This window comes from Urocitellus parryii, chromosome 6 (genome assembly GCF_045843805.1).
Source record: "Urocitellus parryii isolate mUroPar1 chromosome 6, mUroPar1.hap1, whole genome shotgun sequence".
In the NCBI taxonomy this organism is placed as follows: Eukaryota; Metazoa; Chordata; class Mammalia; order Rodentia; family Sciuridae; genus Urocitellus; species Urocitellus parryii.
Genome location: NC_135536.1, coordinates 3,380,574 through 3,407,839, shown reverse-complemented (window position 1 = coordinate 3,407,839; position 27,266 = coordinate 3,380,574). Strand labels below are relative to the sequence as shown.

The following is a 27,266-nucleotide window of genomic DNA, read 5'->3' as shown; positions in this document are numbered from 1 at the left end:
ACCACAAGCCAGGCAGGTGCATTCGTCCTCGGCTGAGTGGAGGAGAGCTGTAGTTTATTTTCTAATTGATAGATTTTGCCTCGAAAATCACTTGGAATTCTCTGGTTACACAAAGACAGTGTTTGACTTGCTGCTGTGGAGCCCCTGCACTTCTGCAGGAAGGCCGTTCGGGGAAAGTCCAGCCCCAGAACAGCTTGGTGATAGTGAGTCTTGGCCTGTTGGGGCCATGGTGCTCTGGGGAGCTGGTGATGTGACGCCCACACATGGACTGTCTCACCTGGAGGAACGCACAGCCTCCCATCTTTAGTGGGGGCTCTCCTTGCAGGGGCCCTGGGGTCTGTCTTAGGGCTGCAGGACGCCTGTGCCTCAGTCTCCCCACTGGAGAGCAGCAGCAGGAATGGCTCAGGTCACAGGTGCAGTACCTAGCAGACAGTAGCTTCTTAATGAGAAGCCCACTGTTAACTCGCAGCCCTGCCTGTGAAGAGGCCATGTCCCTCAGGTCATGGCCAGGTGGTCAGATTCCACAGCCAGATGAGCTGCCAGGAGGCTCCACCCTTCTAGCCAGAAGGGAGGCTAGGCTGGCCTGTGCAGGTGGTCCTGGCGAACATCTGGCTGCATCCCCCAAGGTGCATGTTGCTGGTTCCTTGTGTCCTTTCATCAGCTTCCCCAGTTGCCTACACCACAGGGGGTGGTTGAGGTGACCAGAGGTCCAGGGCAGTGTGTGCAGGTAGCTTTAGCAGGGTTGAGGACCACTCTGCAGGACACAGGCTCCCAGGTCGAGGGGAGGCTGGCAACTCTGACCAGCAGGGTGTGGGTGGGGCAAACTGAGGACAGGCCCAGAGCAGCCCCTGTGAGTCTCCTGTCTGTCAAGGGCCAGCAAGCTGGTGGGTGAGGTGGGAGAGGGGGTGCAGCCTCAGCTCACTGTTCACCTCTGTCTGAGGAGGACCGATGGTGTGCTGACCCTGGTGGACTGCAGTGCTGTGCGTCTGTACTGGCCACTTCCAGGGTTCAGCCAGACTCTGGGCTTCTTGGGACCTGGTCCACATTAGCAGGACTCGGCCCTCAGTGCCCCTCGCACCCCTTCCACTTCAATTGTGTAGAAGCAGGAGGAGGGGGGCAGGTGAGGGGCGGAGAGTACCCGAAGGATCCGGGCCGGGTGGCCAGGGGGGCCCTGGGCGGCCTCCTCCTCGCGGAGCCGGTGGGCCATCAGCCTCACGAGGAGCTGGTTGGCCCAGGTTATGCCAAGGGCTGGGGAAATGTGCTCGTCCCAGGGCCTGCAACACGGAGAACAGGCCGTTGCTGCTGTGGAAACAGTGTCCCCCTCCTGCGCTCAGTGCCAGGAGGTGCCAGCACTTACCCTGGTGGTCCAAGTACTGCGCGCTGCTCCTCCACAGCCTCTGTCACCTGGAAAAGCCCAGTGGGGTCAGCTGTGGTGGCTAAAGGTCTCTGGGAAGTTTCTGTGTCAACACAGAAAGGTGCACGGCCACTCCCGCGCCACTGCCCCACTCCTGGTGTGCTGCCCACCCTGCCTTCCCTGGCTCACGGCAAGTAGCTCTGGCCTTGGCCCACCTGGTTGATGCAGAGCACAGGGCTCCGGAAGGTGCTGCTCAGCCGGCGCAGTGTGGCCCCTAGGGACTGCAGGTGCCTGGCCCGGGTGGCCGAGGCCTGACCATCAAATTCACAGCGGAAGGGGCCTGCCACGGAGTCTACCACCACCAGGCGGGCCATGCCCCGTGACAGGAGGACGGGGACCTTGGTGCTCACACACTCCAGCAAGGTGTCCTGTGGGAGTTAGGGACGGCATCGTGGCCCCTCCAGGTGCCCAGGTCCCCTGGCACTGCCCTATTGTCTGTGTCCTCCCCAGACACTGCACCAGAGCCTTGCATTCCACCTCTGTGTCTCTCCAAAGGCTCCTGTTTGATAAGCTCGAGGCCTACCCAGCTCTCCCCTGGCACTGTGCCCTCCGCTGGCCCTCCGAGCAGGGGTCCTCTGCAGCATTATCCCACCCCCGCACACAGCCTTCCCTGAACTGCCTGTGTTCACACCAGACTCGGGCAGCCCTTCTCTGCCCTGGGGCTGTCATCTCACCTCCCATCAGAGACCAGCCCACCTCCTTCAATGGCTCCAGACCACCTGGTCCCAGACGCATCTGCAAAGGCCAGAGCTGGTGGCCACCTGATCACCAGGTGTGCCCATCAAGCAGGTCTGAGCAGGGGTCCCAGAGTCTATCCTTCATAAGGCAGGCACTGCCCCAAATTTAACTGTGTCAAGTGCCAGGACCATATGCAGGGGCTGCACCCTGGGAGACCATGCAGGTGGGGGCCAGCCCTTCCACCACCCTGTGCTCACACAGCCCTGGCCAGGGGTGGAAATGAGCCCCTTCCAAGGCAGACCCTCCTCAGGGCTCCATTTGGGGACCTTTCTGGCCCCAGGGCTAGGTGGGCTGTGATGCAGTAGGTGGCTAATGATGGCAGAGGTCTGCATGGTGGAGGGGACGAGGCAGGAACATATGGGTGAGCAGGCCCGAGGACACAGGCACCAGTTCCAGGTCTGCAGATCATCCCAGCCAGCTGTGCCGTGCCACACAGGCTGTGGCACCTGCAGCTCCAAAGAGCTGCAAGGGCCTGGAGTCCAGCCCAGCGTGATACCAGGTCTGTGCTTCTCCCCAGGGCATCCCCAGCGGAGCCTCTTTGTGTGGAGAATGACAGCAGCAGCCTGGAGGATGCCAACTCTAACGTGAGTTCCATACACTGGCCTCCGCCAAGGCCACAGAGGAGGTGGAGGGGGACAGGCATGGCCTAAGGCCCTGCTTCTACAAAAGGGGGCTCCTTTTACAGAGATGAACAGGTCCCCTACGTCCCCCAGCCCTAAGCCACCTGTTTCCAGGCAAGAGTGGGGAGTCCCTGAGCTGTCTCCAGAATAGGGCCTGGCCTGACCTGCTGCCTTCTCTTGCAGTGATACTGGCCTGCTCTGCTCTAGGGTACCAGGACGCTGCCCTGTGCAGCCCCGGAGCTGGCCCTGGGACCAGCAGGCTGAGGCTGGGAGGGCCCTTGGCTGGGGCTGCAGCGCTAACTTAGTTCTCCTGACCACGACCGTGGAGCGCCATACTAATAATGAACCACCCCACTGGCAAGGCCTTGGAGAGGCAATCGGCTGGCTGGGCAGGTGCCACCCAGGCAGCCCTGAGGAGACGGCAGGCAGGTGCAGTCTGCCCCTCCCTGGAAGGCTCTCAGGGACAGGGTATCCATGTCCTATGCCTGCCTGACCTCCCTGTGCTCTTTGCTAGCTCCTGCACTGTGTGATAATGTATTTTATTGTAAATTTAAAAAATTAAAAGTCTATACACCTCATCCTTTACTTGAAAGCGTCTTTCCATAGCAATTCTCAAAGGTGGGCTCTGCCTTCCGTGTTCATGTCTGGTGCAGCCCTGCTGGCCGGGAGGGGCAGTGCCACACTCATCAGGACAGACACCATCAGAAGCAGAAGGGGATGGCAGAGGTTCCCTGCACCAGGGGTCCTGGGCCCAGAGGATGCCCTGGTGCCACCTGGGCTTCTCTCCCACTCTTTCCTCCTGGGGGCGCTGGCGAATGAACATCCAGCCCAGTTAAGTCTGGGTCAGATGGCACAGTGCTGCTCAAAGAATGCTCAGTGGGCAGTGCCCTGCCTGCAGGGCCACAGGCATATTCAGGCCCAGACCCTCTGCTTGGCCCAAGTCACCAGGTTCCCGAGTCCTCTCCAGTCCCACCTGGGCTCATGCGGGTGAAACCTGGTGTCAACGAGGCTCCTGCTCAGTCAGGGCAGCAAGAATCCCACTCTCCACATCCAGTCCCCACGTCCCACCAGGCTCCTCATCCTCCATCACCCAGGTGTGGGCTGGTCCCCTGACCACTGACATCTCCTCTTGGTAACTTTCTATCCTCTGACCCCACCTGGCCACGTGTCCCCACCTGTCCCCCACTGTCCTGGCTGCTGCAGCACCACAGAGACACTCACCGCATCGGCTGCGTGCTCCACGAAGATCTGGCTGCCGAAGCGGATGCTCTGGACCACATCCTGTGGCACGTCTGCCCGCAGGTGCTGCTGCTGCTGCACGAGCTGCTGCAGCCGACGGCTGGGGAAGGCATCCTCCGTGCAGATGTAAACGGCCCCTGGGAAGCCACGTGCCACGCTTCAGAGGGCCACACCACAGACATCTTCCTGCTCCCACCTCTGCTGCTCCGCATCCTCACCTCCAGCCTGAGCTGGCGGACCAGAGCCAATTCCGGTCCTACCTGCAGCCACCTCCCTTGGGAACGCGGCTGGACTTCAGCTCTGATACCCAGGTGCATACACCTGCTGCCCTGAGCCCGGGGCCAGAATGGCTACAGGTGGGCTCCTGTTCTGCCCATTCCTGCTCCCTCCACCCCCTGGCTGGGCAGGGCCAAGGGGCTTTTGAAGATGTCCCTCCCTTGGACCTACAGAGACCCTCTGCTCCACTCTCTGGGCTCCTGACACTGCACCTCAGTGGTGATTAGAACAAGTGGTGAGAACAGGGTCATTGGCCCTGCACAGCCCCTGGCAGCCGCCTGGGCCTAGACTCTGTGCTCAGGGCATGCTGAGAGCCTGCACTGAGAGCCAGGGCCGTCCAGGCAAACCCTGTGTTGGTGGACATCTCACTTTGATCAGAGAGGCCAGAGGGCTCAGGGGGAGGAAGAACCTCTGCACAGATGGCGCCAGGATGACCAAATGACGTACACCTGCAAAGGACCGAAGCTGGACTTCACACTAGGTGCAAGAATGCACTCAGAATGGCCCACACGTGGGCACCAAGACTCTTAGGAGAAAACCCGAATAAATCTTTATGACCTTAACTGACACCAAGCACAAGCAACCAAAGAGGACCCACAGGAGAACACGTGGTCAGGCTGTGTGCCCAGGGCACAGAGTTCTTAAAACTCGATAAAAAGGAAGTTCCAATATGGCAAGGACCCCAAGAGATGTGTCTGCAAGGCCATCAGGCACAGGAAATGCCCAACATCCCTATGGACCAGGGGATAGGAGCCCAGATCACAAGGGTTGCTGCCCCGTGCCTCTAGAGATGGAGAGGATCAGGGAGCATGGACCTGGTGTGTGACTGCTGGGGACATGGGTGATGCTGGGGGGCAGTCAGGTGTGGGACTGAAGGGACACCAGCCCAGCTCTGGGAATTGGTCATGTCGGCCACTCATGGTGCAGGTTACTGAGCGTGCGCAAGGTGTGGCAGCTGGTGTCTCGGTTGTCCTGGGCTCCTGACCATCCCTCCGGAGGCTCTAGACACTGACTGTCACCCAGGGGTAGATGTGTCACGTGCCCTGGCCCTGCACTCTGGCTGTGGCCACATACTCTGCAGGGGACATTGGCAGGTGGGTGTGATATGTTGCAGGGATGACACTGGGTGGCAACCTCGAGGGCTGGCCAGTGACCCTGGCGACCAGATGCCGGAGGGTTCAGGTCTGTGGAGGCTGCCTCTGAAGGTAGCCAGGCCCCAGCTCTTCTTCCCCTTATTCTTCTGCAAGAGGAAGATGGGAATCCTGGGAAACGCCTGAGGCGGCCACTAGCCCACTTACTGGGAAGCCGCTGAAAGTAGAGCCAGGATCCCAGAGCCACCAGATTAGGACCCTCCCTGCCCCAGGAGGAGGGTGGACACTCACCAGCCTCCAGGCCTCCGTGCTGTGGTGGGAACTGCACAGCCAGGCAGAGCTGCAGTGCCAGCTGGGTCTTCCCAGCTGAGCTGCGGCCAGCCAGTTCTGTGATGCCCTCCAGGGGCAGGCCGCCGCCCAGGAGCCCGTCCAGGATGGGGCAGCCCAGGCTCAGGCGCTGGTGCTGCGCGGGGAAGCGCTCCCTCTGCTGGTACAGGTGCAGCGCTGCAGGGAGGGGTGGGGTCATGCGGCTTCCTGCCCAGTGCCCCACCCCTGTCCACACCGCAGGTGTGAGAAGACTGGCAAGGGGGTCACATTGGGTGGGCAGAGGGGAGGTGGCCTGGCCACGTGGCTGTGTGCCAGATAGAACCCAGGAGAACCTGCCCCTGCTAGACTTCCCAGTTCTTAGCCAAACAAAGCAGCTAGACATTCTCAGAGAGACTGCTGCCCCCAGTGACAGGGCACCAGGCTGAAGCCGGGCCGGCCTTGGGCCTTGAGTGGTGCTGGATAACACAGCTGGCTGTTGCCAGAGATCTCCTGAAATTAAGATGCGCCTCAAACCCCAACAGTCCCCAGGGTTGCACAGAGATCTGATTAGGCTTGAAGTCGGCTAAAAACCAACGAGGCACAACTAACAATCATTCTGAAGCATGTCCCACAGCAGGAGGCTTCGTGCAGCATCCCACAATGGTCTCAGTAGCCAAGGCCACTCAGACCCCAGGATCGTCCTCCTTGTGAGGGCAGCTCTGTGGGAGGGGCTGTGCAGTCCCTGGCCCCTCTCTGGGCCCCACTGGGACCACAGGTGTGTTCACATAAGCACGCACACGTACACACATGTGGCAGCCATCTGCTGGTCACGCTGACACCCTGGGGTGAGGTGAGGACCCAGGGAAAGGTTCAGAGCCAGTGGGGCCAGGAGCAGCAGCCCCCTGTGCCCAGCCTGGGCAGGTCAGCACTGAGGCAGGCTCTAGTCCCAGCCGCAGCAGTGTGCTGAGTGGGTGCCCAGGACCACTGAGTGTCTGCAAGGGAGGGCACGGTGGACCCCTGCCTGGCCAGGCACCAGATCACAGGGAGCTGGCAGCCCTGCACACTGATAATAGGAGCCTGGCTCTGTGGGCACTTGGTTCCCACTCTTGTGGCGGTGGCCCTGGGCAGGTCCCTCTGCCGCCCCAATTGGGCACTGCTGCACCATCTGCTCCACCCCCACCCCACCCCATACCTGCAGCCTCAGCTCTTCTCTGACCCAAGAAAGCAGCCCCAGGTGCCCCTCCCTCCCCCAGCGCAGGGCGTCTTGTGGCAGGTCCTGGCCCTGGGACCCCATGGCTCTGGGGACCCCCATGGCTCCTGGCACGGACCCCAGGTATCTGCCACACTCTCCACCCACCTGTGAGGATGGGGTCCCCACGCAGGTGTGAGGAGGCCGCTGTCAGCAGGTGCTGGACGTCAGGGCTGGACAGGCCGGTCAGTCTCTGCAGGTCAGCTCCAGAGAAGTGCAGGACCTCCTTCACGGCCTTCAGCCTGGCTGACACCAGGAAAGACCAGGAGTCGGACGGCGCTCACGGGAGGCAAGGCAAGGCGGCACCGCCTGGCAGGGCCCTGCCTCAGGTCAGGGACCACCTGCAGCCAGCCCTGGGCAGTCGGGTGGAGTGGGCAGGGCAGTGGGGGAGGAGGCTCAGGGACAGTGCCCTCACTGCACCTTCCTGTGCCCCCAGTGCAGTTGGAGACAGGCGGGCAAGTTCTGGGTGCTGTGAGGTGGCCTCGGTCACAAATGTCCACCCCCTAGAAATGTCTCCAGAGGGCAGTGCTGCCTGGCAAGTGGTATGTGCCCCTGGTGTCAGCTCCTAAGAGGCTGCAACAGGGGCTCTAGGTGACACAGCGAGACTTAAACAGTCAGTGGACGGTCACCTGCCTAGGTGTGCAAGGCCCTGGGGTCAAAATCAGAAAGGGGAGGAGGGGAGGCGGGAGGGGCCACTGGCAGGTGGGCTGCGGGCGGCCTCCATGGCTCTGGGCTGGGCAGGCATGGCTCTCCACTTCTGCACTAGTGGAAAGAAAAACAATGTTGCACACACGCCCAGGTGATGGGGGAGTGGACAGAACACCAGAGAGGAGGACAAAGGCCTCACAGGGAGAGGGCTTTGGAGCCAGATACCACCACCAGCCACCGACAGGAGGCTCCAGTCCCAACAGGTGGGACTGACCACAGGAACGGAACTCCTGAAGCACACTCTGAAGGAGATCTGCAGAGGACAGGAGGGGTCAGGGGAAGATGGCTTCCCAGCAAGCAATGCTGCCTGAGGGAGGCTCTGGGGACAGCCAGCAGATGGCAGATGTCCCAGACTGCAAGTGTGGTGTCTGCAGCCACCGCAGCCACCCTACGATCATGAGGCCACCACCAGGAGGACAAGAGGCCAACAGGCAGCAGAGCAAGGCCTTAAGTGTGCCAAGTGTCCTGAGGCTCCAGGGGACAGGAAAGGCGAGGGGATCAGGAACAGTGCCTGGAGACAGCTTGTGCAGACTGCAGAGCAGCTGAGGAGCCACAGCGAACAGGTGACCCGCTCTCCTTCCTAGGCCACACCCACGTGTGCAGTGATGGGAAGGACCTCAAAAGTCCCTTCCATCAATGCACATGGAGAAGCCCCAGCATGTCCCAATGCTGAGGCCACAGTCGGGGTCGGGGTCTCGGGAACACGGTGGAAAGTCGATGTTCTGTGACCTTGTTCTACATCAAGTTGCTCACACACCCACGTATCCACGTGACACTTCAGTCTTAGGCAAGTTAAAATACCTTTCTTAATTGCAGCAATAATCCTGGGGTTCAGGTCCAGCTGATCCAAATCCATGTCCTCAATGGCTGGCCACCAGGATGAACACTTCTGGGGGCCGCAGATTAGAGGTGCTGACTCCCAGCCCAGGTAGTCTGTGGGAGTGAGTGTGAGAGGGTGTGCTCAACATCTGTGCAGCCAGAGGGAATGTCGCTGTCCTGGACACTGTCCAGTTAAGTCCAGAGCATCTACCTCCAGGAGTGATGTGGCAGTAGGAAGCCTGGGGTGCTGAGGACACCTGGCCCAAGAGAAGCATGTCCTTGCCAGCACTCTGCTCTCCTCAGCTCAGCTCTCTTGGTGTCGGGGACCAGATAGAGAAGCAGGGTAGGGACACGAGGTGAGAGAGGGACTCTGTGGACCACCAAGGGTGCTGACCCCCACGGGCTTTCTTTTCCAAGAAGCCATTTACCTGCAGCCCGGCCTGGTCTGGTGACAGGCTAAGTCACATTCCTCAGCAAACTACCTGTTAGCTGCAGGAGAAATGCAGACCTGAGATACTGTCCAGGGAAGAACCCAGGGGACGTTTGTGACCAGTTCCTGAAACTAAGGGAGACAAGAACATTTCCTCCTAACCATAAAATCTGCAAGAATGTACGGTGAAGAATCCAGTTAGAAATGGTCAGCATGGGCCAGGTGACCTAGAGTGGCCATGGCAGTGAAGACTTCAAAGTCTGATGTCATCCTGCTGTCAGTCAAAAGTCAAGGGAGGACCTAGGCAGGACTCTGGAAACTTCCCTGGGATCCCCAGTAAAGCTGGAGTGCAAGAAAGGCACGTTGTCCTCTCCTTCCTGAGGACCCCCTCTCTCCCTTGGGACTGTCCTTTTCCCCCTTCCCCATCCCTTCAATAAATCATTCCTCTTCCTCTGAGTGACTGAAATCTTTGGCCTGGTTGCAAAAATCGGGGTTAAGAGAGGGTCTTCATGCTGCCTCAGTTTCTTGCAAGGCTCCGGCCCTGTACCATCGGGATGATATCCAGCCCCCAGATTCCCTTTTATGGGGATCACATGACTTCAGAGTCTTTGGCAATCTCTGGCTTAATTTCCCTCAAATGTGTGTCCCTCCCCATTCAGAAAGTGTAGAGGAAGTGTGCTTAGGATATTGCAGGAGCCTGAGGACCTCGGTAGAGTCAAGGAAGCCTGGCCAGGCAAAGGTAAGGGGCCGCAGGGCAAGGCTGCTGCCCACCTCACCCATCAACACGTGGGTGCCCTCCAAAGAAGGAGCACCAGTGGCCCTTCTGTGGCCTGTGAGGCCACAGAAGGCTTTCCTGCCCTCCGGCGTGGGATGGCTGCGCAGGGACTCAGCCCTTTCCAACAAGCTGCTGCCCTCCCCGGTGGCCTCCCCACAGCAAGGTCAGGAATGTACATGGGGTGCTGGGAAGTGTTTGGTCTTACAGACTTGAGGCCAGTGACCTGGATGAGCCCAGCATTTGGGGGTTAGGTCTACCAGGGGAAGTGGGCAGCAGTGGGCGAGGCTTCCCTCATGGACTCAGGGTGTGGCCTTCTGCATCCTCCCAGGCTGGAGCAGGGCCAAGAAGCCAAGAACAGCCACAGTTCAGACTCAGCTCCAGCCTGGGCGAAGACCCAGGCACGGCTGCTCCTCGCCCACCACAGCACCTGGGAGGCAGCTGCTGGGCAGCAGGAAGCAGTGGCTGGAGGACACACTTCCTGATGGGGTCACAAGGCTCCTGGGGCCCAGAACCTGTGGGCCTTCCAAGTCAGCTCCTGACCGTTCCCTACTGTGGCCTGGGGCAACACACGGGGAGGCTCTTGGCGCTGGGCTGATAGTACTGCCCAGCTGGACAGCAGACACACAGAGCTCCCAGGCCCACTCAGGGTGGTCAAGAGACAATGGACGTGGATCTGAGCAGAAGCTGGCTTAGCAGCTACAGAGAACCACAGCATTAATACTGGGATACATGTTCTAAAGGAAGCAGCCGAGAAGGGGGTGATGGGGGTTCAAAGCAGTTCAAGGGCTGCTGACAGAGCTGGTAGCTGGCACGGGGGAGTTAGACTCCCAAGCAGAGAACAGTGGAGGAGGGACATCTCCAGAAGGCACCTGGTCATCAGAAACCTAGCTGGGCCTCATGTGGCAAGGCAGGAGCATCCCTTTGAGAATATGGGAATTTGAGAGCCCTGAAGTTGGGAGGAGGGTTAGGGTGTGAACCAAAGTGGGGTGCGAGCTGGCAGGGACCCCAGGGCATACACCAGAGGTAAAGACAGCCTCCAGAACAACAGCCAATCTGTCTTACTGCCAGAGCTCCGAGGGTCTATGTGTGGAAAGCTCCTGGGACACTGGCCTGGGGCTGGCAGGAGGCTGCTGCCTCAGGCTGGGCTGGACACCAGGCAGCACAGAAAGGCCCACAGAGGACCCTGCACCTGGAGCCTTCAAGGGGGCAGGGCATCTGGAAGCAGGCTGGTTAGACCCTCCACTTGGTCTTTTTTCTTTGCTGTGCCTGGATATCAAACCCAGGGCCACTAGCATGCGAGGCAACCAAGTCACACCTGGCCCCACTTGGCTAATCTTCCCAGGTTCCTGAGTCCTCTCCAGCCCCACCTGGACTCATGCTGGTGAAACCAGGTGTCAGTGAGGTACCTGCTCAGTGCAGTGGGAACCCCACTCTCCACATCCAGTCCCCACGGCCCACCAGGTTCCTCATCCTCCACCACCCAGGTGGGGGCTCCCGGGTCCCCTGACACCTCCTCTTGGTAACTTTCCACCCTCTGACCCCACCTGCCCATGTGTTCCAGATGAGCCTTGTCTGTCTCTCTCACTACAAACCCACTACTCTGGTTCCTGGATAGACAGTGATGGTCCTTGGGCTTTAACAAGTGCCATTGAAAAACATTTTTAATGCCGAACATCTGCTGTGTCTGACAGCCCCACTTTTGTCTTCCAGAGTGTCCAGCTGAGCTTTAATCTCCAGGGTAAGTACTGCACAGGAGGTACTGTTACCCAAAGAAACCAGAGAGTGTGCATGGAGGGGTGCCACCATGCTCGGTCACACTTGCCGGGGCAGCACGACCTTCAAGACTGGAACTGTTATTTTTCTTTCTATTGTTAAGTTCAGAGCTAAATTCAGGTAAGGCAAGTCCACTGACATCTCCATAAAACCCACCAAGGGTAACAAAGCTGAGCGCTCACATTTATCCAACACTTGGGATGTTCCCAGGGCAACTGGAAGCCCCGGGCCCGGGTCAACTTACACAAGCCTCACAACAAGGATGGAGGCTCTCCGTTTCGATGAAGAGGAAACGAGAGCGCAGAGGGGTCCAGTCATACGGTTAGCTCACACAGCCACAGTCACGCTGCGGCTGGCCTGGGAGTCAGGCTCCCGGGTCCGTTCCGAGCGCGGGAGCTGCAGCAACCCGGGCCTGGCCTCCGGCTCCTGCGATCTCCGCCCGTCCGTAACACACCCGGCCGCGGAAACCCTCCCCCCGGCAGGTCCTGAGAACCGCGGAGCGGGCCCCGGGGCCCCTTCTCTCCTCAGCCCCAGGACTCCGCGCGCCCACTCGACAACCAACTCCGGAAATCGCGGAGGCCTGCCCGGCACCTCTCAGGTCACCTCGGCCGCGGGGCAGCGGCCCACCCGCTGGCCCGGTGCCGCGATCGCAGCCCACTGCCCCTGCTCTCACCAATCGCGCGCTCCTCACGCCTCTTCGCGCCGGGCCGCCCCCTCAGCCTTCTCTTCCAATGAGCGCAGAGCTCTTTGAGCCGGCCACACCAATCAGACACGAAGACGCGCCTATGTGACCGACCAGTCAAAAGTCTCAATCGCCCGGAGAAGGGCGGAGCGATCCAGGGTCGGCCCTCGTCGTCGATTGGTGGCCGCCCGCAGGGTGGCAGAGGTGGGGCCCTTGCGCGGACTGGAGAGAATTGCTATGGGCGGATCCCTGACTCCGATTGGCCTGCGCTCTGGGCCAGGCTTAGCGATTGGGCGCCAGCGTTGTCAGCCCGCGCGGGCGGGGCGGTGCTGCCCAGCTCTGCCCAGCTGGTGCGGGGCCGAGCGCAAGCCGCGGCGCTAGGATCCAAGTTGGAGACATGTCCTCCGGGGTGGCCGCGCGCCACGACGCCAAGAAGCTGGTGCGCTCCCCAAGCGGCCTGCGCATGGTGCCCGAGCACCGCGCCTTCGGAAGCCCGTTCGGCCTGGAGGAACCGCAGTGGGTCCCAGACAAGGAGGTGCGTCCCCGCCCGGCCTGGTCCTGGCCCCTCGGACCTGCCCGCGCGCGACAACCCCCCCGCCCCCCTTCCTCCCGGCCACTGCCCTGACACGCTTGGCCTCGCGGCCGCGGCTCCCTTTCCGGGGTTCCCGCACTCTTGTCTTCCCACTCTCGAAGTCCGTTTCCTCTCGCCTGCGATTCCGCGGCGGTCCTGGGCCGAGCCGCTGCCCCCGCACCGCTGCGGGAGCGGGCGGCGAGGACTAGAGACGCGCCTGCCGCGTGCACTTCAGCGAGTGGCAGGGGCGAGTCTCGGTCTCCAGGAAGCGAGGCCGGCCCGCACTTGTGCCGGCGGGAGGACGGGGGCGCCATGAGGTCTCCTGCCTGGGGTGGGTGCGGCCCTCTGGAGACCTCGGAGTTTGCACTCTTCAGAAGTTCTGGAATCTGCAAAGCCAGGCCACTTCTAAGAAAACGGAGGCATTCCAGGCATTTATTATAATTTCTTATTCCAGAGAAAATAAAAAATGCCTAAAAAAGTCAAAGTACTGGTGACTTTTGGAAATGCTCTAAGTTACAAGCCCTGAACAAATTCTGATAACTGATTTTCCTCCCTCCCATTGGGGGGAATCTGCTACAGACCGCAGAGGAGTGAAATCAGGTGTTCTTAGTGCAGCCAGCTGGCAGGCCCCTTGCGAAGCCACCTGTGCGCCCAGAAGCTGGGGAAGATAGCCACCTTCCACCTCTGAAGTTAGATCAGAGCCTTTTAGAAAGATGGCGCAGATCAGCACTCTGCTCCCAGAAGCCCAGAGAGGGTGCCCAGGCCACTCCTGGATGTTTTGGGTTGGGTCACACCCTTGACCCTCTGAACAGGTCTCTGTGTACCTGGGGTTCCTGCCCTTCCCCTTCAGCACTTTACCCTTGGTGCTTCTCCACCCCCCACTCCCCCAGAGCTCACAGTGCCTCTTTGCCTCCACCTGGCTGCTTGGCTAGTGCCCTAAAGCTGATTAAGCAGTAAAACAGAGTGCATCCCTGAAGAGTGTGTGCAGAAACGAGGCAGGTGACAAGTTTGTTATGTGTGTTGTATCACAATAAAAAAAAAATGAGGAAAAAGATGATTTTTAAAGGTAATGTGACTCTCCTGTGGATAGAAGTAAACATGTGCTTTGGCTCATTGGTTCACTCAGGAACCCTGCAGGCCTTACAACCTGTTCAACGGCAGGCTGGTAGCATAAACTGACAGATCAAATAGGGAAGAGCTGGGACCAGAACTCCGAAGTGGGTGGTGAAGTGCTGCCCTTAGCATGGCTAGACCAGCAAGTCTAGACTGGAATTTTTCACCTTTGTCCTGTTGCCCCTTAAGAATTTAACTTTTTAGACTGTTCTTTCCCTAACTAGCCCCCAATGAAACATTTGCACATGACCTTAAGCCAAAGGCTAAGAAGCAATCCCTGATGAAATCTTTTTTTTTTTTTTTTTGGTGGTGCTGGGGATTGAACAGAGGGTCTCGTGTATATAAGGCAAGCAATCTACCAACTGAGCTATATCCCCTGCCCTCCTGATGATATCTTTGAATAATAAGAGTTTTTAAGGTGACAAGTGAAACTATATATTTGTGGTGTGCCCCTATAATGTCTTAGTAGCAAATGCACAATGCTCACATTCATGTGGACCTTGTGGATGATGTGAGAACATGTGGTCTGGACAAGGTGTTTTCTACCGAAGCATATTTTCCTAATTTTAGTTTCCACAGTTATGCCTGTGAGCCCTTCTGGAATTACCTGTAATAACTGTTTCACCTCTTTCTCTAAGCAAGGTGCCTTTCTTTGCAGCTGGCCTCTTATAAAGGTGCTGGGTGGTGAGGTGGGACTGGGCTCTGCCCAGGCTGTCTTAGGAATGCTGGCATGGCTAACAAGCTGGGTTGAAATGCTGATGGTATGGTGTCTCTCATAATAAGCTTGGTTCCCACCCTGGAGGGCAGGCGGGATTTCCCAGGACCATCCTCACCCCAGTGCATCTGAATTACGACTCACCAATCTGAGTAGCCCAAGAAGCCCCAAGAATCTGAGGGACCTAAAGCTCTGACTTTCAGAAAGTGTATTTCAAGGGCTGGGATGTAGCTCAGTGATAGAGCGCTCACCTAGCATGCATGAGGCCCTGGGCTCCAGCCCTAGCACTGAAATGAAAAAATCTCTTCAATTTTATTGGAGCATGGTCCTGGAGTCTAGAACCTGCCAGAGTTTTCTGGAGGAGCCTTGAAGAAGAGCAGGTTGGACTGGTTGGGATAGTCCCCAGGGCACTTCCTGTACTGGTTGCTGGCCCTTGGCGGAACAGGATGCACCCACCTTGCTCTGAAGGCCACGTGCTGTGCTTACCTGTGCTGGGAGGTGACCCAAGCACAGAGGTAGCCAGCTGTGGAGAACTGGCTTTTTGGTGGTTTGGAATGAGTGGAGAATGCAGTAGGACAGAGTAGCAGGGTCACTCCTGGCCACTTATCTCCTCCCCTACCTCCTATCACCCGCACCTGGAGACTGCACCTACATCGCTGACTGTTCTCTCTGGCCTTTCTTCAGCTGGGTCAATCTAAGTCCAGCCCACCCCGCATCTGCTGGGTTTTTGCCAGGTGATCACTGTGGCCCACAAAGGTTATGGCTTAGAGATGCTGCAAATTGAGGGGAGTATGCATGTGTCCTTCCAGTGGGGGGCCTGAATCTCTCTGGCTCTCAGTGAGATCATGACCCAGAGCTGAGAGTTTTCTCTGGGTAAAGAAGGCTGTGCTCCCAGGAGCCTGTGGGGCCTCATGCAACGCAAGTTTGGAAGGTGCTTTGGGAGCTGGAGGCTAGGCTGGGGCCGGGCTGCTGGGCATGCTGCCATAAAGACTTGAGTTTGATCCTTGAAACCCATCCTGCCCTTCCTTCCCATCTGTGGCACTGCCTACAGCTGTGGCTGCCCATGCTGTCATTTCCACACATGGGTCCTATAGATGAAGAACCAGTGGGGATCCAGGTACTGGGCTTGGGAGGGGCTGTATTCAATAGGACAGCAGCCTGAGAGGAACTGAGTAGTGTGATGGGGCAGCTGGACCGGGAGTTCTGCAAGTGTCTCACAGGTCAGGCCAGAAAGGCTTTTCTCTTGTGAGAGCAGTGGCTCAGGATGGAAGTATGGCAGCTCCACAGTAAATCAATAGGTCGAAGGCCTGAACCCAGAAGCCAGGCGGGCCGGGGCTGCTGGTAGAGAAGTTTCTCTCCAGTCAATCATGTATCTGGGCCTTTGCCCCACTTGGTCAGTAGCGACCCAAGTTGAGCCAGTGCTTTGTGGGCAGAGAGTAGGGATTTGGATGGCCTGCCAAGCATGGCCCAGTGGAGGGGGGTCAAGGACACTGGTAACCTTCTGTAGGTCGTGCAGGGAAGGGGAGTGCTTGGCCAGTGCTGAAGGCAGGGATTTCATAATTATTCTCCAGGACCACAGGTAAGGTTCACCCTGTGAGGTGCCAAGGGCTGCCACAGCCTCCCCAGCTGTGGCAGGACGCTGCCTGGGGCACAGAGCTTCCTGAAACCCTGTGGCTGGCTGAGCTTTTGATAATGTTAGGAGAAGCTGGCTGACACTTCGAGGCAGGGGATCCTGGATGTGTCCTCCTCCTGGGACAGTCCCCACCTTTCACTGGCTGAGTTGCCTGACAACCCTGTAAACTGAAAACCGGAGAGCAAGGCAGAAGGTTCTAGTGCACGAGGTGCGGATGATGCCTGCCCCTTCTGCAGTGTCCTCTCAGCTTTGCCCTGTGAAGGAAGCCCGCTTCACAGCTTCATCACATGCACTTCTTCACGGGTGGTCAGGTGTGGGCCTGCTCTTCAGAATTTCACATCTGGTTGGTTCCCGTGCTAAGCAAGGAGTTAGGTCTTTGATATGGGCTCATTTTAAACTGGTAGCAGCTGTGCTCTCGCCCTGAAGAGTGGTCTTTAACTGATGGCACGTTGAAACTCATATAAAACACTCATTAATAACTGAATTTTGAAGAACCCCTGAGTGCTGTTCGAGAGCCCAGCTGACGGTGTTTTCACAGTGGCCCGCAAGAGAACAGTGGGGAAGAGGGCAGACCTGCCCTGTGTCTCTCCAGCCTCCAAGGGAGGGAGGTTATGTGTCCTAAAGCTTGTCCTTTTTATAGGAACTTTCTCTGAACATCCATTTAAGCCCTCCACACGACATTTTCAGATTATGTCCACCTTTTGGTCTCCCACCTGCTGTCAGGTGGACTCTGGCTAGTCTTGAAGAGCCACTCGTGAGCCTTGCCTTTGGGGACTGCCCCTTACTGCGTGAGGGTGTGGCCCCAGGAGCCTCTGGTTGTTAGAAAGGCAGAGTACTGACTCATCAGCTCTCTATCTGGCCTGAGTTTGCCCTCAGCCTCTGCGGTTACTTCTTTTGTGCCCATGGCCATCTCACTTTTCAGCAGGACACTTAGTGTAGGTACTGACCAGGTGGCAGGAGTCAGTGTCAGTGACTGATCAGCAAGGAGCTGGCAGGTGCCTTCAGGGGCCTGGCTGCAGGGAAGTGGGTTCTGAGGTGGGGATTTTACTGGGAGCCCCACCTCTTCCTCCCTTTTTCATCTGGTGGTCCTCTGGGCAGCTCCTCATAGCTCATCCTGCCCAGTCTTTGCTGGGCTTCTAAAGAAGGTGACAGTGGGCTCCCTGTTCTCCCTCTGCTGTTGGTGGGCAGTCTGTCCTGGGTGGGTTATCTGTTTATCCCTGTCCAGAGGATCAAATCGCAGATGGGTCTCATCAGGCCACTGCCCAAGTTGACTCTCTGCCCCTCTTTTCCTCCTGGGCTTCCCCGTCCCTTAGCACTTGTTACAATCTGTACCTCGTACCCGGTGGCTCTTCTTGCTGGTGTCCTCCTGCTGGGACATGTGACTGTGTGGGCTGACAGGCTGGTGTTGCCAGTACCCTTTGCTGCACTTGGTGGAGGCAGATGAGTCAGGCAGGTTTCTGGGCTTTGGTGTGTCCTCTCAGCCTCCTGAAGTAGCTGTGTTGCCCCTTGCAGAGCCCACAAGCCTAGCTCTGGAAGCAGCAGGCAAGAGCTGGCAGCCTCTGGCATGTTGCCCTTTTTCCCTTCTGGAGAAGTTTGTTACTGACCTGGGGTTGGTATCTGGCAGGATTTCATTATTACTATTATCATTGTTAATTTTTTTGTCTGGGTACTGAGTACTGGGGATCAAACCCAGGGCCTCACATGTGCTAGGCAAGCACTCTACCACTGAGCCACATCCCTAGTCCTTTCTATTTTATTTTGAGGCAGGGTTTCCCAAGTTTCCCAGGCTGACCTTGCCCTTGATATCCTCCTGCCTCAGCCTCTGGAGTCTGGTGGGCATGTGTTGCTGCATCTGGCTTTTGGCAGGAATTTTGTTCTCATAGCTTCACCTGCTTTATTTCCTTGTTCTCTTTTCATATAAATTGCTCTGTTTGAAATTTAAAAATTTTATTTTAACTAATGAAATCAACTTGTTTTTTTTGGCTGTGATCGCAGTGTCTTAGGAGGCTGAAGTAGGAAGATTTCAAGTTCAAGGTCAGCCTCAGCAACTTAGTGAGACTGTTTCGAAAAATTAAAAAACCAAAGGGCTGGAAATGTAGCTCAGTGGTTATCTAGCTTGTGCAAGGCCCTGAGTTGGATCCCTAGTACCAAAAAGAACCCCAGCCCTCAAAAGAAACCACTGTTCATTTTCTGAATAAGTTCATCGTTATTTAGAGTAATAAGAACCTGTGAATCATTTTATATTTTTAAGGGAGCAGATTTAAGACCTAGATGGGGTCTCCAGTAGCACAGCTCAGCAAAGTGCTGTGGTACTGGAGGCCCTCAGGTCGGCCGTGGAGAGGTGGGAACAGAGCTGCTCTCGCCACAGCTGGTGGGGTCACGGCTGCCTCATTTAACTCTAGGCACACACTGTAAGACCTCCTCCAGGGTATGCTAGTAGTTTCTGTGATTGACAGACAATTGGGGTTGAGGAGGAAGCCAAGAGGACTGTGCCCAGCACACAGAGCCTTCTAGAACCTACAGGCATTTGAGGGTGAAGGCAGCCCACGACAGAGCTGCTGACTGGCCTCTGCGGTGCTCAGAAGCTGTGGTGGGTCAGGCCTGGTCTCCAAGTCCAGATGCCAGCTTGGCAGTAGAGGGAAAGAGCATTAGTCATGGAGGCTCAGAGTTGGAAGCCGTGTACAGTGCCATGTGGAATGTGGCAGAGTGGTGTTGTGATGCGCTTGTCTTTGCAGTGCAGCGATGTCCTAAAAGGCTCCTGGCATTCCAAATGAGGACACATTTGCAGCTATGGGTCTCCGAGGACTTCCTCCTGAGGCGTGCAGAGTCCCAGCACCACTGGCTTCTGCACTGGACCAGTACTACAGCAGGCCCTCAGGACCTGATGGAACTTCCTCAAGGCTGCCTGTTCACATGCATAGCTTTTGCAGAGTACCTGTGCACCAGCCTGTTGCTGGAAACACCATTTACAGGGGTCCATGGACTGGAGGGAAGCCCCTGCCTTTGGGAAACATGCAGAGCTCATAGAGTTGAGGCAGGGCAGTAGGTGATGGTAGTTCTATGTCCTTGACAGTGCTCCTTGCCATTGTCTTCCAGGTCTGCATGTGAAGAGGCTGAGGCCTGGAGGGGCGTGTAGAGCAGGGGGAATGTTCATGATCCTGCTAGTTAGGGCAGCAGAGAGGACAGTGAAGAGCCTCTGGGACTTGTAGCGGCAGCCAGTGTATGATTTATTGTTTCTGACTGACCAGAGTGAATATGGCTGGTGACAATTGAGGCAGATATCTGGGACAAGTGGTCCCTGCACTGTGCAGACTTGATGTCGCCGGTTATAGAAGATGCCCAGTGGCCATAGTGAGCCCATGTTCCTCCTCTGGATTGAGGCAAGGGCAGATGGGCCACGCCACATTTGTCAGTTTTTCAGCCCCAGGAGCAGGCTGTCAGAGCTGCAGATCTGTGTTGAGGAGCTGACGTCTCAACTGGATGCTGAGCGCCAGGATGACAGTGTAACATTGCCCTTTGTCCTTAGTTGTAAGATATGGAGCCACTCATGTTAGATAGTCAGTGTGAGAGTCAGCTTTTTTTTTTTTTTTTTAGCTCTGTTATAATGTGGTCATTTCCAATCCTGCCTCCTCTTTGAGTTCTTCAAGCCATCTCTGGTCTTCCTGACCACTGGAATGGGAAAGGAGGCTCTCCGTGGAGGAGTCTCTGCTCATGTCTTGAATGCAGACAATTCCGGATGAATATTCAACCGAGTCCTTAGTCACTGAGGGCAAAGTGGCCTTCATCTCTCTCTCGGGTTCCTCTTGGGATCTACTGCTGAAGAACCTGTTCATTGTGCACTTGTGTCCAGGTTGCCACTGGCTGCCCAGGCCCATGTCCTGACCTGGGGTCTCTGGCAAGTCTAATCACAGGGATGCATCTATCACACCAAGAGGCCACCCCAGCCCACCTTCCAGCCTTCCTGGCACATTTTTAGTTAGGTCCACACAGAGGCTGTGAGGCTTCCAGGGCTATAGGTCTTGGCCTGGGGAGCCCAGCGAGCGGGACATGGGGAAAAGTAAGTACAGCTCGTGGCATGAGAGTCTCCATTTTCATGCTGATAGTTTCCTTTGCTTTGTTAGAGGGATGTGTGGTGGAACTTCTTACTAGCCAGGGTCCTAGTGTCTACCACCTGGGTGTCAGGCAGGGAATTAATGGGAACAGCTCTGTATTGGCTTAGCCAACATGTCTCCTACCAGCAGGAGGCCATTTCAGGACAGAACCTTCCCAGCTGGGGATGAACAAGTTCCCAGAAACCACCCTGTGGCCACAGGGGTTTGTGCCAGGACACCTACCTGAATTTGAGTGTGTCCTGGTTGTGTTCTGAGTGGGAACTGTACACAAAGCTAGGACCTCTGGTTCCAGAAGCAACCGAGGGCTGCATGTGCACAAGTGGAAGCTCAAGGCAGCGCTGTCACCTAGGTAGTGACATGAGGACTGGGTTGTGACTTGTTCCAAGGTCTCTGTTGCCTGCAAGGAGACCTTGCAGACTTGGCTAGTCTTCTAGCTGAGGCTACACACAGTGCAACATGACCTTGGGCTTGCGGGCTGTCCAGCGAGGGCTGCGAGCTCAGCGCTGGCAGGGGTCCAGCAGCAGGAATTGGACAGGCCTCAGTCCACAGGGTCTTGGGTAGAGGGCTACCACCACCACCCATGAATGACTGTGGGGTGTTGGGTCAACATGCTGGGCATTGTAGTGAGCCTTTTAATTTGCTTTCTAAGTGGATTGATCCATTTCAGTTCTGACTGCTGAAGACCAGATGGTCTGAAACAAGCTTGGAAGCAGGTTTCTGTGGTTTGTAGCCTCTCAGCCTCCCTTCCTGCAGTGCTTCCTCAGTGTCAGGACATCCCTGTCCCATGTCTGTGAAGGCTCAGGCCTCCCCTGGGTGCCCGCATCCCATCTGCCCCAGCTGGGGTCATGCACTGTGTGTGCAAGGCTATCCAGGGCATGGGGTTCTTTTAGACAATTCAGAAAGAAGGTGATGATCAAGCCCTGTTGGGAGTGAGCAGACTCCCCATGGTCAGGAGCCACAGAGCCTCCCGTGCTGTGCTCTGTTCTGGAATAGTGAAGAGAATGTACTTCCTCAGGGTCATAGTGACCCTGGTGGTGCCCAGCCACAGAACCTGAGGTCCTAGAGTACTGGGAGACATTCTTGTTCTCTGGATTTCACTGGCACCAGGCCACCTAGAGAGAACATTTGTTTTCTGCTCTGGGCGTTGCTATGAAACGGCTTCTCTGAACTGGGGCTATTTAATTTGATTCTGAGGTTCTGCCTTGAAGAAAATTCAAGTGTGAGCCAAACGCAGCACACACAGCGCTCTGGCTGCTGCTGTGGGAGGGACTGCAGCACAGGCGGGAGGGAGTGCAGCAGAGGAGGCAAGCACTGCGAGGGGCTCTGTTCAGCCCTGTTCACCATGTGGCCTGGCCCTGTATGCTAACCACGTGGCAGGTGTGCATCCAATCCCATGACCAGCCATTCTGTCTGCATGTGCAAATGCTGAATGCATAGAAGAAGTCTAATTGCCAGAAGGTGTAGCTTCTAGAGTCCTGGGCTGTGGGCAACAGTCCCCTCCTTGTGCCTGTTCGAGGAAGCAGTGTCAGGGCATCTCCAGGCCAGGTACCTATCCACATTGAAACCCCTTGTCCCAGATATTCCCTTACAGGCCCTGGTTAGGTCCCAAACCCAGAATCCACTCTCGAGTGTGTAGACTTTCATCACTTGGAGTTCCGCTGCTCGAGCAGGTTCCCTGGACTTTCTTCCTTTGTAAATTAGAGTGGTAACATGTCCTTTCCTGGTCTAGGTTAATCCTTGCTGTGAAGTGTCATGGTCTTTTCATCATGCCAGCCTTTGGCTGTAACAGCACGAGGGCTGGACAGAAGCCACTAGCATGCGCTGTCACTGGATCTGGGGTCAAAATGACCCAAGGCACTGTGATGCAGACAGCTAGTCCCATGCCCTGGGGACCCTGCAAGACTCTGGCCACTAGGCATTCAGGCCAAGTCCCAGCTGGTGCTCCTGCAGGTCTTGGAATCATCTGTCTCATCTGAGGCCTTGGGGCTGGGCCCACTGAACCTGGCTTCTGAGCTGGGTCCTGAGTTAAGGCAAGCTGCCCTGCTGCTGGCTGTCTCCAGGTGCAGGACGGGAGACTAGCTTTCTGGACAGTCTCGGTCCCTCTTGTCCCTGCCTCAGCAGATTAGCTAAGTAACGGTTGGATTTTAATACTCTGTTGCATTCTCTCCTAGTGTCCGAGATGTATGCAATGTGATGCCAAGTTTGACTTTATCACAAGAAAGGTGAGCTGAGGCCATCCAGTGGGTGGTGGTAGGCGCATTCACCAGGCAGGGACCCAGTGTGGGACAGTAAGCCTCTTTCTGGGAGGGGATGATACTGTAGGATCCTTTGGATTCAAGTGATGCCTTGTTCTGGTGGGTCCTGATGTGTCACATGCTGCTTCTGCACTGGTGGGGCTCCTGCAGGGACAGGCCCCACAGGCTGCCCTCGGGAGCACCCTTCCTGCCTCGGCAGCACACAGAAGGGTGTCCTGGGCAGCAAGATTTGAAAGTTGAAAAAAGTTGGAAAGTGGCCTTTTTGATTAGTTTTTAAAAAGACCCAAGCCAAGCAGAGCCCAGCCTGTGAGGAAGACCCTTGTTGGGCTCCCACAGAAGTGGCACAGAGCCTCAGGTGCAGGGCAGGCTCAGGACATGTGCTCACTGCCTGCCTCTGCCGCTAGCACCACTGCCGCCGCTGCGGGAAGTGCTTCTGTGACAGGTGCTGCAGCCAGAAGGTGCCGCTGCGACGCATGTGCTTTGTGGACCCCGTGCGGCAGTGCGCGGAGTGCGCCCTTGTGTCCCACCGCGAGGCAGAGTTCTATGACAGGCAGCTCAAGGTGCTTCTGAGTGGTAAGCACAGCGGGTAGGCGCCCCTCACTCCACCTCTGTCTCGCCCTCTGGATTCGTTTAGGAGCAGTCCTAGAGCCTGCTCTGCTCTTTAGAGGTGGAAATGTCTACAGTGTGGTTCTGACTTCCCTGGGCATAGCCTTCAGGTGGCTGTCATTTGTGACTGTGGCCCTCAGAGAAGTGGTCCAGAGACAGCAGCCTCAGCAGGTGCAGCCCTGGCTCTGAGGCTGTCCTGGGATAGGGTGGGAGAACCCCAGGGGCCGTGTCTGCCTTAGAGCCTCTGGGGCATGAGCAGCCCCCCTGGCCACAGGCCTACTGCTGCTCTGGTCTGGGCCTTGTGTCCTTTCCTTAAAGGATGTTAAGAAAAAAAAAAATAAATAAATCCCAGGTGCTCTACAGGCAGCAAGACCGATTCCCTGTTTGATTTCTTGGCCTCCTCTTGGCCTCCACTCACTGCTGCCTTTTGCTCCATGGGGCTTACCCTGCCTCAGCTTGTCTCTGTGGGAGGCGAGGGTGAGCATGCGCAGCCTGGGGAGGGCAAGTGGAAGCAGCACATGGAATTTGCTCATTTGGTTTTTGTCTCCCAAGGAGCCACCTTCACTGTGACTTTTGGAAACTCAGAAAAATCTGAAACCATGGTTTGTCGTCTTTCCAACAACCAGAGGTAAGAGCCAGAACCCCACTTGGTGCTGGATGGTGCTGTCACGTGTTGTGGGCCTCAGTCATGTAGTTGGAACCCTTTTGTTTGGGTAGATGCTTGATTCTGGACGGGGACAGCCATTGTGAAATTGAGGTCGCACACATCTCCACTGTGCAGGTTCTCACGGAAGGCTTTGCTCCTGGAGGTATGTGCTTGGTGGCCTTCCTGAGCAGGAGGGTATGGTCACATGAGGGGGACAGCAGGCATGAGCATTCGGGCCCAAGAGGCCTGCCTTTCTCTTCTGTGAGGCTTGTCTTCAGTCAGTGGATTTAGAATGTGCCAGGTGAGCGGGGACTTAAATCCTTAAGGAGGAAGCTCTGCATGCCTGTCGCGATGGTGTCCCACTGTCACTATTGGACAGTGCTCCTAGTGCTATAACTGGTGGAGTTATAGCAGAAAAGTGCTGGCAGAAAAGCGGCACTCGCATGCTCCCACTGCCTCCTCCTGAGGTGGCTGACCTGCACGTGTCCCTGTTCCAAACCTGAAGATGGTGCTGAAGAAACCACCTGACCTAACCTCTTGCTCTCCGTTTTCTGAGTGGCTCTTGATTGTTCTTCTCTCCACTGCCTGCCTACCTTCTTGACGTAGAAAAAGACACACACACTTACAGCGTCCTGGAGAGCCAGCCCGCCTCCAAAGGTCAGCCTCGTTTTCTGTTGGCCACTCCCTCCAGCATGCAGTGGGCCCTGTTTCTCCTCTGGCCACTTTGCTTCTGTCTGGGATGGATGGTTCATGCCAAGGTTCCTTGTAAAACTCACTTCTTTTGGCTGATTTGTGTAAACAGTGGGCCCAGTACATGGGTCTACAGAGTATAAATGAAAATGTCCCAGAAAAAAATATATTTGCTTAGTTCTTCTATCTCAGGGAAGAAGCATTACCACATAGTTGCTGGCTTTTTGTCAGTGTCTGCCAGCCCTGAGCAGCTGAGGCCAGGGCTGTGGGTAGCCATGGAAGCCCAGAGGCACTGGGCCTGTGGAGAGGGCAGCAGCTTGCTGCCCTGTGGCCTGGCAGCTGTGCCCACTGTGACTTCCTGGCTCCTAGCATCTTAGTGCTGCTTCAGGGGCTGAGACAGAGTATATCAGGCCTATGCTGTGCTACCTGTGTTCCCTGAATGTAGGGACACACATGGGGCAACGAGCTGGCTGAAGAAACCCTGGTGCCAAGGGTAGTATTTGCCTTCACCTAGAGAGCCCAAGGCCAGGAATACAATTCACCACAACCCCTCCCAAGGCCAAGGGGAAGGTGGCCAGGACAGGGATGGCCTCTGGCAGGTCCTGTGAGTGTAGGTAGACCTTCCTCAGATCCTGTGAGTATAGGTAGACTTTCTGCTGGGCAGGTCATAGGACTACTGGCACCACATGTCCTCATAAGGTTTTGGGAGTAATGACCCCTGTACTGCCCAGCATTTTCTTAGAACCCTTAAAGTCCCATAACCCTTCTTCCTGTGGAGGGTGGGAGTAGGGATAGTGTGAACCACTTCCTGAGCTGTAGCAGCCCAGGCTATTAGAGCAGGATGACACTTGTTGCCAGAAAGGAAGGGTTTTCTGGTCAAAGGGCAAAAACCCTCATAGACAACAGGGGCCCATGGCCATGTTCCAGTATTTACAGGTGGTGGGCAGAGCTAAGGTCTGCCTGCTGCAGAGTCTCGGGGAGCAGCTCAGCCTGAAATTTTCGGCAGGAGCCCTGGGCTTGTGCAGGAGCAGCTCAGGAAGCTCTGGACACAGTTCTGCAGCTGACACGGTGCTCTTGTGTTGGTCAGGCCCCTTCCTAAAGACCACTGGCCTTATAGTCAGTGCACTCACCTGCTAACCAGTGGGAATCAGCTATGACTGATCTCCATGGTGACTCATCGTGAATGTGGGGCTTCCTCCTGTTACCAGGTAGGCGGCTACAGGTGCAGCTGCACAGGGGCCCTTTGAGACCTGTGGTCTTTTCTCCAGTGCTTGCTTTGTTGAGCAGGTGCTAGAGTCAAGTCACAGTGTTTGGGGCAGCTGATCACAGCCCAGGAACGGGAGACTGGGTCTTTGCCACCCAGCTCCGAAACCAGACCTTAATGGCATCCCATCAGGTCTGAGGGAACAGCACGTGATAGGATGGTGTGGCGTCTCTCTGACATCAACGGTCTGCTCAGCTGAGGTCCTGGTCTCAGTAGAGGATGGCTATAGCCTCTGACCTCTAGGTATGAAACCAGCTATGAAGTGACTGTCCAGTTGGCCTGTCTGATGACCAGTGCTCTTGAGGTGGCTTCAGCACTCCTGCAGCCCTGGCTGTGGACAGGTATTATCTGGGAGTTCTCTGGAGGCAGGAACGGGCTCCATGGGACTCAGGAGGTGCAGCAGTTTCTGGATTTTCCCAAGAACAATTTTCTTGGTGATGCAGCTCCACGAGTTTGTCCCTGGAGGCACCAGACCAGGTTGAACTTGTGTTCTCCACAGAGACAGGGGCTCTCATCACCTCATGGTCCCAACAGGGCTGCTTCCTGAGTAGCACAGAGTGGGTCAGCACTGGCCACCACTTCATCAGGGCCCCTTTTGGCCACCTCACATCGTCCCCTTCTTCCAGGAGGTAATGCTCGGGCCACAGGCATGTTCCTGCAGTACACGGTGCCAGGGACAGAGGGCGAGGCCCAGCTGAAGCTGACCGCAGGGGAGGATGCAAATACCAGCAGGAGGCAGGCAACAGCATGGCTGGTAGCCATGCATAAGGTACCATGGGTGTGGGCGGACAGCTTGTGGGCTCAGGGGAGAGCCCGCTTTTCCCAGAGAAGGACCTGCCAAAGCAGTGCCTTTGGAAGGCACAGGGCTTGGCTTGGTGCAGCTGGGTGCGGGGCTGGGTGTGCTTCCTGGTGTTTATTTTTGGTCACCCTGCAGGCCGCCAAGCTCCTCTATGAATCTCGGGACCAGTGACCGTGAGCTGAAGGAGTGCAACTGTCTCCAGGGCTAAGCCACTTGCCCCTGGCCAGGCACCACAGGGCCTCACCTTGCTATGTTGAGAAATACAATCCACCTATTTAGAGCAGCAAAGTGTTCACTTACCTAGTGCCGTATGCACGCAGCTTCAGAGTCTTGGAGGCTGAGCTACTACTGCTGAGCTAATTTTACCATAACCTGTATGACGTGTCCAGGCCCATCAGTGCTCACTTCACTAGTTCTCCCACAGAAACAAAGTGAGTGGTGGTAACTAGGGCCTCTGGTTTGCACTGGAGCCTGCCCATTTCCAGTAGCCAATTTACAATGTTGCCTTAGCCTGTTTATAGACTCTCCATTGACCTTGTCACTAATTTGGGGCAATGAACAATCCTTTGATACTTCATAAAGCACACAGCATCAGCCTTGTTTTCTACTTTTCACTTATTCTTTCATCTTATTAAAATGACTGTACAGCAATCTGTATATAAAGCATATGATTAAAACCTATTTTGGAAGTACAGAGAAGTCTCTGGTCTTACTGTGTCCCTCTAACCTGAGTGTGTGGCCT

General features: G+C 56.4%; 3 protein-coding genes across 12 annotated transcripts in view; 2 read left to right on the top strand and 1 right to left on the bottom strand.

The window, feature by feature from the left end:
• Positions 1-3,350, top strand: part of Klc1 (kinesin light chain 1) — a 56,196-nt gene extending 52,846 nt beyond the window's left edge. For 5 of the 8 annotated variants that reach the window (XM_026405478.2, XM_026405476.2, XM_026405477.2 and 2 more), the window contains 2 exons: positions 2,670-2,736; positions 2,980-3,350. In XM_026405478.2, the coding sequence (XP_026261263.1) occupies positions 2,670-2,736; positions 2,980-3,036 (124 nt within the window). In that variant the 3' untranslated portion in view covers positions 3,037-3,350. Of the gene's footprint in view, positions 1-2,669; positions 2,737-2,955 lie in introns of all 8 variants that reach the window. The other 3 variants (XM_026405480.2, XM_026405479.2, XM_026405474.2) reach the window with 1 other exon arrangement.
• On the bottom strand, positions 38-12,189 carry Xrcc3 (X-ray repair cross complementing 3). 2 transcript variants are annotated; one of them, XM_026405488.2, is made up of 8 exons: positions 12,112-12,189; positions 8,443-8,574; positions 7,042-7,179; positions 5,670-5,882; positions 3,994-4,148; positions 1,570-1,782; positions 1,358-1,404; positions 38-1,274 (listed from the first exon to the last, which is right to left on the bottom strand). In XM_026405488.2, exons 2-8 carry the CDS (start codon positions 8,495-8,497, stop codon positions 1,046-1,048), a joined length of 1,050 nt encoding a protein of 349 aa, XP_026261273.2. In that variant the 5' UTR covers positions 8,498-8,574; positions 12,112-12,189; the 3' UTR covers positions 38-1,045. The 2 variants fall into 2 exon arrangements, with proteins under 2 accessions (XP_026261273.2, XP_026261272.2); XM_026405487.2 differs by lacking the exon at positions 12,112-12,189 and adding an exon at positions 11,683-12,102.
• Positions 12,190-12,452: 263 nt separating this feature from the next.
• Positions 12,453-27,213, top strand: Zfyve21 (zinc finger FYVE-type containing 21). Of its 2 annotated transcripts, XM_026405543.2 has the most exons (8): positions 12,453-12,655; positions 22,436-22,486; positions 22,924-23,092; positions 23,678-23,753; positions 23,843-23,934; positions 24,378-24,428; positions 26,352-26,494; positions 26,660-27,213. In XM_026405543.2, exons 1-8 carry the CDS (start codon positions 12,518-12,520, stop codon positions 26,693-26,695), a joined length of 756 nt encoding a protein of 251 aa, XP_026261328.1. In that variant the 5' UTR covers positions 12,453-12,517; the 3' UTR covers positions 26,696-27,213. The 2 variants fall into 2 exon arrangements, with proteins under 2 accessions (XP_026261328.1, XP_026261329.1); XM_026405544.2 differs by lacking the exon at positions 24,378-24,428.
• The last annotated feature ends 53 nt before the right edge of the window (positions 27,214-27,266 follow it).